Raw genomic sequence first — 11,967 nt, forward strand, 5'->3', positions numbered from 1 at the left:
TATGCTCTTTGTCCTGTTTGTGCTGTGGAAGAGGAGCCTATTTCACATGTTTTGTTTCAATGTCCATTTGCATCTCCTTGAGGTTTAATACCCAGGATTTCCATGGTAGGGAATTTAAAGATTGGTTAAACTTCATTTTTGTTATATACAAAGATGTTCCTTGCATGAAGGATTTTCATTTGATATGGTTTTCTATTATTTGGCAGGTTTGGAAATCTCGCAAGAGGATGGTCTATAATTCAATGGACCCCGATCTTGCTAGCATTGTGGCATGTATTTCTGCATCTATTCATGAGGGTCACATTTGTTGGGCTGCTGGAAATTCAAGTTCTGTACCTGTTGTTCCTGTTCTTCAGTCTTTGAATGCTCCAGTTATCCACTTTGTTATTTCTTCTGATGGTGCTTGGCGTGCTTCGAAAAAGCTGGGAGGTCGAGGAGTGGTGATCAGATCCCACTTGGGATCCTTTATTGCTACTAAATGCAAGCCTGGACCAAGCTTTTCTGCAACTTGTATGGAAGTTGAGGCTCTTGGCGATGGAATTCTACTTGCCCATGCTTTGTCACTATCTGTAATTAGAGGCTTATCTTGTGTTTCTTCGTCCCTTGATTGGGCTACTAGGTTTATTGTTGAGGATATTCTTTCTCTGGTATCTTCTTTTAGCTTCGCTTCCTTTCGTTTGTTCCTAGGCAAAACAATAGGGAGGCGCATGTCCTAGCTTGTGGTGCTTCTATCTTGGGAGTTTCCCAGACTTGGATTTCTGATCCTCCTTTTTGTCTTGTAAAGCTTCCTTACGGGAGGAATTTCTCCTCTCTTGACTTTCTCTAATAAATTGGTTCTTTCGATCAAAAAAAAAAAAAAACCATTACAACTCAAAAAGATTTCCACTTAAAGTTCGACTTGACCCAAAAATAATGATAATAATAATAATAATAAGGTTCGACCATAATTTTTAATATTTTTAGTGACCGTTAAATTAGCATCTTAAATCATGCCACATACAATGGTACAACCTGATCAAAAAATTGTAAAAAATTACATTTGGAAAAATACAATCCAATCAGTATTTCATCATTTCTAGACATTTGCTTTTGGATCATAATCATTCATTTAATATTTCTAATAATGATAAATATGACAATAAACCTAATATCTCAATCATACAATCACATCTTTACCAGAAAAAAATGTAATTGATATCCCATCCGGTCCTATGGAAATCGGACCAATCGAATTGGCCTATACGGATCGGATCAGATTCAGATCAGAATCAACAGCGATCGATCTGGTCGATTCTCGCAGATCCTGTTTCATTCTCAGCCGATTCCATCTGATCCGAATCAGCACTGACCGATTCATCAAACCCTTGGTATCTCGCTGGAGTGGCTGAAGCTGAGCCCCACCGAACCGATGTGGTCGGTGAGAAAGAGTACTTTTTCTCATCCTTTTCTAGACCAGAGTCACCAGACCAAAGTCATTATCTTCGTTCTTCTCTTTTCTCCTAAATCCCCAACCCAAATCCCAGAGGAGTAGAAGACAATTTAGAGTTTCTTTCTTTTTTGTTCTGAATCTCTCTTTCGTATTTAGCACGAGATCGTCAGAAACAACGATCGATCTATAAGGATTTCAATCTTCCGTTGAATCATTTTGTCTAAAAACTCACTCGGATCGTCGTGTTTTTTTTGTTTTTTTGTTCTCTGAGATGGCATCTTTCACGACTCCGAGAGTTTTCTCGCCGGCAACTGGAGATCTGGTGCCATCTTCTTTCTATAATTGCAATAAGGTTTCTTATTCTTACTCGGTTGGCGTTGTTCCTGGTGCACGAAGTCGAAAGAAGGTGATGCAAGCAATGGCGGTGGCGAAGTTCAAAGGGACATGGATGAGAGAGATGCAGTTGGCGGAGATGATAGAGAAGAAAGTAGTGGAAGCGAAGGAGGTGTGCGAGGGAAACGAAGCGTCGGACGAGTGCAAGGTGGCTTGGGACGAGGTGGAAGAGGTGAGTCAGGCAAAGGCCGATCTCCGGTGGAAGATGGAGAAGCATGATCCTCTTGAATACTTTTGTCAGGAAAATCCAGAGACGGACGAGTGCCGGATCTACGAAGATTGACGGTTTGGTTCCACATCTCTCAGGTCTCCTCCCTTGATATCCATCATCTACAAAACTTGTGCTTATAATATAAAGTACCTTAGCTTAGCTATCGATTGTACTTTTCTCTTTCTTGTTTTTTTCTATATTTTTTTTTTCCTAGGGAAGAACTGTGTATGGATAAAAGTTGACTGTGGATGTTTGTTTATTAGGAAAATAATCCTCTGTTTTATTATGCTTTGATCTGACAGTTGTACATATGTAAGCATATGATTTTGAGTGAATAAAGTATGGGGCATGTGATTTGAGTGAATAAAGTATGGGGTTCTTTTTTTCCTATGCAAGAAATACAAAGCTACTGTGGTGGTTAAAACCTCATTATCATGGTCAAACGGTTGAAACAGTCTCTCGATATGTTTTGATAAAGATTGTGTAGTTTTTGAACTCGATTTCGCACATGCGAGAGCCTCGCGCATTATTTCTTCGTTTTTTAAAGCCTCCTGAAGTGACACCAGTATTTTCAAAATACTGGACACTAAAGACTGACGAAAAGATGGAAAAGCATTACAGGTTCAAAATATTACAGTGGCATTATGGTATGTGATAGTATAAGGGGGTAGTATCAAATATAGGAAAGATTACCTAATCAAAGATTGGATTGCATGCACCAAGATTGACACTGGAACATGTTTTCATTCTCTCCCAATCTCATCACCAGCACCAGCACCAGCACCTGCACCTGCTTTGACATTAACACTAAATTCATACTCCTGGTCACAGCCCATGTATGAATCACACATAAAATAAAGAGTATATGACTTCTCTCCTGCTTCTGCTGGAGCAGTGAACTTAAGCTTGACTTTTGACTTGCGCTGCAAGGAAACCCACTTGATTGCAAGCAACTGGTTAGTTTTGCTATCACCTACCACAAGCCACCATCCTTCTTCTTTGGCTTTGGGATACCTGGGAGCATTCACAGGTACCAATCCATACCTCTCTTCAAGATGTAACTTGCAAAGTAACATCATCCCCAGCTCTTATGTTGTCACTCTCCAGCACCTCATATGTCATATCTATGTTGGGGAAACGGTTGCAGAAACGTGCAATATCCAGCAACTGTGAATCTGTCATCTGCAGCAATTGTTGCCGCTCATTATCCTCCATCTCCACCAAATCAAACACAGTTTCTATACTCTTTTCTGGGTTCTCTTGGCATTTTTTCGCCAATTCTTTTGTGAAGTGAGGAAGCTGAAGAAGCATAGAATCACGGTCCCACATACCCTGTATTACCATCTGACTTACTTCCATTGCAAGAAGAGCCAGGCTAAGCCACCCATTGCTAGATATAACATTTACCATAGCTTGAAGCAACCTACTAGCAGAAAGGAGTACTTCTCGCTGGTCAGAAGCTGGGTTCCCAACAACTTTGTGCCTTGAGAAGTGAGCTTGTAGCAAAGCATTTGCCTTTACATGTGGGTCTGTACATTTGAGGTTTTCAAATGAAAACCTCTGGTGGTTGATCAACTTCCTTATCATCTCTTCCTCCCCAGGTCGTATTGGGAGCTCTGCATATTCTGAAGCATTAGCCAGAATCTCCAGTAGGCCCTTCATCTTCGTTTCGGGAACCAATGACGAACTAAAATGTTCTATTGTAGTGTGGCCGATGTAGTAGTATGATGCTATCCTGCCTAGGTTCAGAGGAGAAAGGGCCGTATCATCCTCTATGGCAACACAGTTAGTTGCTTCTAAGTCGCCCAATGTGTTATCCACAAGCTCTGAGAGATGATCAGAGAGATGCCTGTGGCTAACTCCCTGAAGGTTGTAGTAGTTAGGATTTTGAGTGATCCTACGGTACATGAATGTCCACGTCAGATAATCCACAGCATCTTGTTGTTCTTGATTACTCTGGCAACAATTTCTGCATTCAGATTGTCATGCAAGTAATGCTGCAGATGACTTTCTACTGGCAATGCTTCATACAAGAACTTCTTATAGTATTCTTTTCGAGGTGCATGGCAGAGGATAACACATTTCCCAGAATTATCCACAAGAGCTCTACTCGCATGACCCATCATCTGCAACAGATCAACAGATCAGTAATTGGGTAGTCTGTGTGAGCATTTTCCCGCCCATCATAATATTGTGTTCCCACAACCACAACCAAATGAGCTGATAATGGCATCCCCCAGCACATTGAGCTGCTAGCAACACAGACCTGAATCCGCCCAATTTTAAATAAATGTGAGACAACCTCCTGGTCCATGCTGGTAAGACATTCATGCAAGTTGCCCACACCATGACGAAGAGTAGCACTAAGCTTGGGCTCACTCACCTTTGAAATGAAAGGTTCCAAATCTTCTACTGGTCTTAATAGGAATGCAGGCTTCCCCCCACTGTCTGCACTTGAGTAAGTTATCAGATCATCTGCAGTAAGCTGGGCATGCTTTCTTGTTGGAACAAATACCAGAGTGGGTTTTCCATTCTTTGCATGTTGAACAATAGCTGTGTATGTTGGTTTTGTCATTGCTTGCAGCCTTGCTTCAAAATTAGCTATATCCACTCCTTGAATGTGAATCTCCAGAGCCACAGGATGAACACTTGGATGAAAATTGAAAAGGCCATGAGAGGTTGCACCTATCCATTCCCCAAGGTCTTTGGCATTTGCAAGAGAAGCTGAAAGTGCCACCATCTGTGTTTTGCTCTCACCCTGACTTGCAATGTATCTCATCCGAGAGACTATAACTTCCAATACAGGATCCCATTGGCCACCAATGAAGTGGACCTCATCGATTATGAAAAGGCTGACCTGCTGAACATGCTTCTGCTGTTTCCAGCGGTGGGATAAAGCATCCCATTTGTCAGGGGTGGTGATAATTATTTGCCCTTTCTCAAGAAGTTTCAAGTCTCTTGCAGTTTCACCTGTCAATTCAACCACCTGCATCCCTAGTTCCTTTTCCAAACTTCCGCTCCCAATCACGATCATTGGCAAGAGCCTCAATAGGAGCAATATAAACAACACGAATGACAGATTCAGGTCCTTTCTGGTGATTCCTCAGAATAGCAAACTCTGCACAGATGGTCTTCCCACTCCCAGTTGGGGCTGCAACCAATGCATTATCATCAGTGTTGTATAATATGGTGAAAACCTGTGTTTGGATTGGATTGAAGTGCCTGAATTCTTGATAGAGAGCTTCATATGAGGGGTTTCTCAATGCCGTCACAGGCAATGGTTGCAAGTCCAACAATTCAGTCGCTGGAGGAAATTTTTCAGGCAAGATTAGGTGCCTGAAAGAAACAGGTAAGACAGATTGAGACCCAAGCCACCTATCTGACACAACACGAATGAAGTACTGAGGTGGTAATGGCTCACAGATTGGCACTGTGAAATTTAAAATGTGGTCCTCGTCAATATACTGCTTCTTAAGCATGAAATACTCATGATGAAGAATGTTTTCCCTGTCGTTGTCCTCAACAATCACCCATAATGGTTCAACAAATCCATGGACTTTGTCCTCCCACTGAAAATCTGGAGTTATAGTGAGTTCAACTTTCAGCACAGAATGAGTGATAGGTTGAACATGAGCCGCCAGGTTAAGCTTTGGAAACTGGTGAATGTAATTGTGAAGTGGTTTCCCCATCTTAGGGCAGCGTATGAGCTCTCCAATGTCCTGAGCAGAAAGATCATAGTACCTCTGCCAGGCCAAATCTTTTTTCTCTAGTTTCATCAGGATCTCAACCGGAATCCCTTTGAACTGGCGAAGGGGCATCTGGACGCTCCACATCCTTTTGTTAACCATCTTACACAAATTCAAAGCTTTCTCAGCTAATTGTGCCCATCCTCTCTTAAGGACGATCTCGAAAAGGGCCCACAAAAGACGACCAGCACTCTACAAGGAAAGTAAAAGAACAAATAGAGAATAAAAATGGATGTAACTAAGCTAGTTGAGGAACAAAACTCTAGTATAAAAGAACAAAGTTTATGATTATAGCAGACCTGGGTAATGAACACCATGTCTGATGTCAATGAAAGCCCCTCGAGCTTAAACTGTGAAATATATGCCTGAAGTAGCACATTAATCTTGGCAATAGGCTTTTCCAAGCTTTCCTTTATGGGTATGGGGACAATCCAAGAGCTTAGCCATTTCCATCTTCTCATCTTGTCTGACTGTCACATATTTGAATTCTTCACTAAGGGAAAACAATTGACAGAGCTCAATATCACCCATTGTTGGCTTCAAATGCTCATTGTATGTGGATATCGTTCCATGAGTTATGTAGTAGTAACTAGCAACCTGCCCCAAGTCTGTAACTTGAAAATAGCCACTTCCGCGATCATACCTGATCAAGTTATTTCTGTCCAAGATAGTTGCAGCACTATGGATCTGCAAATAAACAAGAAGAACATCAGAAAACTTCAAGGGATATTATGCTCAATTTGTCTGTTTCAAAAAGTTTGTAAAAGCTTTTTCTTTTATATAGATATAGATATTTATGCCAACAGCCAAGAATAATGTACATGCGTACAGCACTATATAACATCGATGTGGGAAAAAAAAATCAACAAAAGCTAGATAAATACAATCAATTACGCAAGCATAGGGACCTGATTGGAGCTTCAGATACCCATCGAAATCAAATAATCGTAAGACAATGGAGAGAGCACATAATATTTACAGAGGTGGATCCCCCCAACCCACCCCCCCAACCAAAAAAAAAAAAAAAAGCACATACACACAAAAGAGATGCGACTGGAAATAAATGCTCTATAAGCAAATATCCAGGAACCTACAGCTCCAAAATAGCTAATGCCACATTGCCTTCTAAGTTTTGATTAACATGATTTGCCAAATTAGGATAACATAGAAACACAAGATATTATAAAAGGTTCCAAATTAGACACATCTGCTTCTTTAGACATGACAAGGAAACCTCCTGATCTGGTGTTCAATGGCTAGCAGGTTGTCATATCAGTCAAGCATACTGGAGATTCCTAGGTCAAGTTTAGATGACAACAGTAACCTCAATGCTGTATAGAAAAACTGGAAATGAGAAAAGGCCCCAGTTAGACACATCTGCTTCTTTAGAAATCAAGGGTATAATACCTGCTTTGGTAATATAGCTGGTAGTCATGTCAATCAAGCATACTGGAGGTTTCTAGTTCAAGTTTAGACGACACCAGTAAATACTGCCAATCAGATAGATGAAAAATTAAAACCTTCTCTTCAGGGTTTACTTTCAGCCAAAAATAAAATTATTGTATGAAATGAAAAACAACAACAGAAACAAAATAAAAAATTACAATCTTGTAAATTGTAGTACTTCAGAGTTCAGAGGTAAATCATAATCTTAATATTTTGGCTCAATATGGCTAAAAAAACAAATAAAGAATCAAAATGCAAAGCTTGGTGACAAATGCAAATCCACCCAGTTTTTTATTCGTTGGTGTAAACATTACTTGAAATTTCTGAGTTGAAGTTTCGGAAATTACCAGAACCACAAGTGTTAATATTTCGATCAAAACCCAACCGCAATCCATCCAGCAAGTTTATCTAGCACTTGGATATTTATTTATTTATTTATTTGTTTATTTGGGGTGGGGGGTGGGGGTGGGGGGTGGGGGGGTTGCTGACTGCAACATAAAATCAAGCATTAAGTGATAAGATAATCTTAAAACAGGCCTAAGCAACAGAAATATATTCACACTGAGAGAGTGCAACAGAAATACACTACTAAATCAACGCTTAATTCTTACCAGATCAGCCCTCCACTCCTCCAATGTAACGTCTTTACCAAGAGCATTTGGATCTATGCCATAAAGAGTTGGATTCCTCAACATACGAACATACAAATAAGTGTAACCAATCCAATTGCAGGCCTCCCTAGCATTCTGAACAGTCCCAAGAACAATTTCAACGTTCACCTGATCCGCCAATTTGGATATTGATGAGGGTATTTTTCCCTAACCACGGCACGGGCAAGGAGCGTCCTGACCAATGCTACACTGGTACCTTATCTAGCCGTGCTGCCACCTCGGCCCTCCATTTGGTCGTGCTGCTACATTGGCCCTCCATCAGTCCGAGTTGCCACCTCGGCCATCATTACGCCTTTGATGATCACAATGTGCGCTGGCAAATTAACACCCCAAGCTAGAGTAGCAGTTGAAACCAATACTTGAACATACCCTTCAGAAAAATGTTTCTCAACAAGTTGGCGATCTCCCCTTGCCATTCCAGCATGATGCATTGCAAATCCATTTGGCAACAGGTCTTTTAGATCATTGCTCTTGACCAACTCCATATGACTCTGCAGGATCTCACGGCTTGCACTATCCTCCGCTAAAAATTGACCAAGGGTATCCTTCGCAAGAGCAGTATCTCGTATTGCACGAGCTGTTTTGGCTGTTTCTTTCCTTAAGTGGACAAATATAAGAACTTGATGCTTCCCAGCAACAGCTATGACCTTCTCATAACAGACATTGTTCATCAACTGGAATCTCTGCAGAGGCTTCTTCGCCGTAATTCCAATATACTGCTGAGCAAGAGGGCAAGGTCTGTAGCTGTTGTCAAAATGGAAGAGTCCTTTTTCCCCATCAACCTGCAGAAACAATGCCACATCTTCATAGTTGGGGAGTGTAGCTGATAATCCTGCCAATCGGATATATTCTTTAGTGGTCTCAATTTGTCTAACTGTTTTTGCAACAATGCTTTCAAGCACAGGCCCTCTGTTATCATGAAGAAGATGAATTTCATCTATAATAAGTAGCTTCACAAGATGCATATAGGTTCTCTCCCCAGATTTTCTGGTGATGATATCCCACTTCTCAGGAGTTGTAACAATTACCTGTGTCTCTTCAATCTGTTGATGGGTCAGGGTCTGATCTCCACTCGGCTCCTTAACTTTGACACCATAATGTTGCAACCTATTGGACAGATTTCCAACCACTTCAGCAACAAGTGCTTTCCATCGGTGCCACATAGACAATCTTATAATTGCTGTTGTTGAATAATCCATATGCAATCTGCTGAAGAATGGTTAGCATGGCAACATTCGTTTTTCCTGCACCAGTCGGAGCACATAAGAGAATATTTTCTGCTGTAAAAAGAGCAGTTTCATAAACTTTACTTTGCACTCTGTTCAGTTGGGTCATCCCTTTAAAAGCCGGCTGTGCCCAGTCGGGCATGGCAGAGATCTTTATGAGCTCTTCACCAGGAGCAAGGGGCTTTGGCTTCAAAGCTGGCACATGAACTTCCTCACAACACTTGCTATGATTCCTATACGAACCTAGTGGAAGCTCACATTTCTTATTGGCCATCAGAAGACCACCTTGATGAAAAATATATTTGTCAAGAGGAAGTATTACACGCTGCCCCTTCCCCCAACCACTGTCCGAGTCTATATCAATAAAACCCCTCAACTCCCTGTCCCCATCTCCAAAGGTGCTTTCATTTCTTCCTCAATCCTCTTCCTTTCATCTTGGTCTTCAGCCCTTGCCAAACGTGTACACCAGACTATCTTCAGCTGGGCTCCGCAAGAGAAATTGAATGAGGCTAAACTTATCAAAATCAAGAAGCACCAAGAGCCTTTTTTCCATGTCTTCTCCTTCTGCAAGTATTTTAAGCACATCTTCTGCCAATTTCTGGCAGTGTTTTGGGTCAATCACTTCATATCATTGAGAGATCTTCCTCCGGAGCCAATATGCATCTATATCTTGAACCTTAAGAGTCATATCCTCGTTGGCTTCTCGCATATTATCATCATCGATCACACCACATACCTGCATTACACCAGTGCCGTTTAAGTCCAGCCCATCATATTCCTCCACTTCCACTTCCTGGACTACATCAAAATCACTGTCGTCCTCTTCCTCCTCCTCATCTTCAAACTCAACAGCAACACCCATATCATCATCAAGAGCATCATTGGCAGACCCGGCTGCCTCACCACCGTCTTGGAAATCAATAATAAGCTTCCCAGTAGACATGAGCTGATCAAATACTTCATCTGGTACTAAATCCAATAGCCCATCAATCTTCTTTTTCTTGTCAGAATTCGTGATGGCTTCATTCTTTAGAACTGCCAACACCTCATCAGCTGCACCACTCACAACACTTGGTGGCTGACCTCCAAACTGCAGTTGGATGACCCCAAATAAGGCCTCGTATGCTGCCCTTGTCTCCTTCATCTTTGGCTGATAGACACCTTCCTCCGTCATAAACAGGACGCTCTCCTCTTGGAGGCGCCGCCGCTTGCTTTGCCTACGGGGCAAGGCTTCAGGGTCCCGATCCTTCTTTGACTTCTTCAGATTCTCATTGGACTCCATGGGTTTTCCTCTGTAAGCACGATCACCGAAGGTTTTCGGGTCTATCTTCCCATGTAAAGATTCAGGCTCCACCGTTGGCTTATTAGCGATACGCGGACGAGAATCAGTTGTAAGCACAAGGCTCGAGTTTGCTCTGTATTCATACTTCTTGAAACGAGCGTGTGCCTCCGCAGCACCACCGCCCAAATGCGACATCCTACAGCGGAAGGAGCAAATAAACAATAAGAAAGCAGGAAATTGTAATCAAGTGAGAGAGAAGCCTTCAATCCTTCAAGAGTCGAAGGAACGAATTACAGAGACCGATCTTGCTGCTGCTCCCAAAATTACAACCCGTACTGTTCGAACAGATTCAGAGAGTCAAGGCCACGATTCAATCATAGTACAAAGTAGAATCAACCACCGTCGCATTTGACCGTGGTCAGACTTAATCTAAAGAGCGGCAGTGATGAACTGAGGATCCAACAAGTGAGTTGTAATTTTTGCCCGCTCAACCGTTGGATCATCATTCTTGTGAAGGATTTGAACCATCCAACACCCCTCCTAATCAAGGATTCGTCTGCTAATTGTATTAGTATTTTTTTTTTTCCAAGGAGGCTTTGTTTTTTGTAAAAGACTGCTCAAGATATGAGCTCATTGAATATATTTTTATTAAATTGTTGTCTAATGGCATAACCACTACACCGGTGTGGGGGCCAATTGAGAGTGTGCCCAAGAGTATATGAGCTCATGGTGGCTCATCGCTGGGCAACATCAGCTCTGGCCTCATATGTGTTAGCTCTGTCGCATTCTTTCTCTTCTGTTCTCTTGGTAGGGAATTTAATTCCTTTGTAGATTTCTTAGCTTCGGGGCCAGTAGGCTTAAACTTTTTCAAATTTAGTGGATTGATCCACCCCCTTTTATTGTAAATAGATCCCTTGTTGATGTTCGGTGTTTTTCCGAGTCATCTTTCTCTCTTTAATGAAATGTTTCTCTTTTTTTGACAAAAAAAAAAAAAAGAGTATTAATATGAATGAAACTTTTTATTTCATTAAAGATGGAGTGGTAATTTCATATGCCTTTAAATAAGATTTTTTTATTTCATAGAAAATGAGATGGGAATTTCATGTACCCCTAAATCTGGCATAGGGCACACAACCAAGTATGATTATTTTCCACTTTTAATCGGAATTAAAACTGGTATCAATCTCTGCTGATACTAATCTAATATTGATCACTCTGAATATATTTGGATGGGACAGATTTACCCTTTTTTTTCTGACTTTTAATCCCTTGATTTGTCTCGATTCACCAACATAGGATTGCCCAGAAATCAGTATCAACCTCCCCCAATTCAATAACGTCTGGATTTACTCTCTTTTATTTATTTTGAATAGGCCTTAGTTTAACTTTAGGTTCAGTTTGGTTTGCAAGGGGAAAAAAAAATTGGTGAAAGAAAAATTAAAGGAATGGAAGATGAAAATTTTAAGGGAAAATGCTGTATATATTAACGATATACCCAAATCTGTGTCCATCTCTGTTTTTCTTTTTTTTTTCTTTTCTTCTTTTTCTTTTTCTTTTTTTTTT

The 11,967-nt window shown here is 41.1% G+C and overlaps 1 protein-coding gene and 1 pseudogene across 1 annotated transcript; one reads left to right on the forward strand and one right to left on the reverse strand.

Annotated features, from left to right (window-relative positions):
* The first annotated feature begins 1,434 nt into the window (after positions 1–1,434).
* Positions 1,435–2,401, forward strand: LOC122074854 (calvin cycle protein CP12-3, chloroplastic). Its single transcript, XM_042639827.1, has one exon. It carries the CDS (start codon positions 1,701–1,703, stop codon positions 2,103–2,105), a length of 405 nt encoding a protein of 134 aa, XP_042495761.1. The 5' UTR covers positions 1,435–1,700; the 3' UTR covers positions 2,106–2,401.
* A 356-nt stretch (positions 2,402–2,757) lies between these two features.
* On the reverse strand, positions 2,758–10,814 carry LOC122074853 (annotated as a pseudogene).
* Between the last annotated feature and the right edge of the window lie 1,153 nt (positions 10,815–11,967).

Source organism: Macadamia integrifolia, chromosome 3 (genome assembly GCF_013358625.1).
Source record: "Macadamia integrifolia cultivar HAES 741 chromosome 3, SCU_Mint_v3, whole genome shotgun sequence".
NCBI classification, from domain to species: Eukaryota; Viridiplantae; Streptophyta; class Magnoliopsida; order Proteales; family Proteaceae; genus Macadamia; species Macadamia integrifolia.

Coding starts and splice junctions, on each gene's coding strand:
- LOC122074854 (XM_042639827.1), top strand. CDS start 1,701: ATGGCATCTTTCACGACTCCGAGAGTTTTCTCGCCGGCAACTGGAGAT.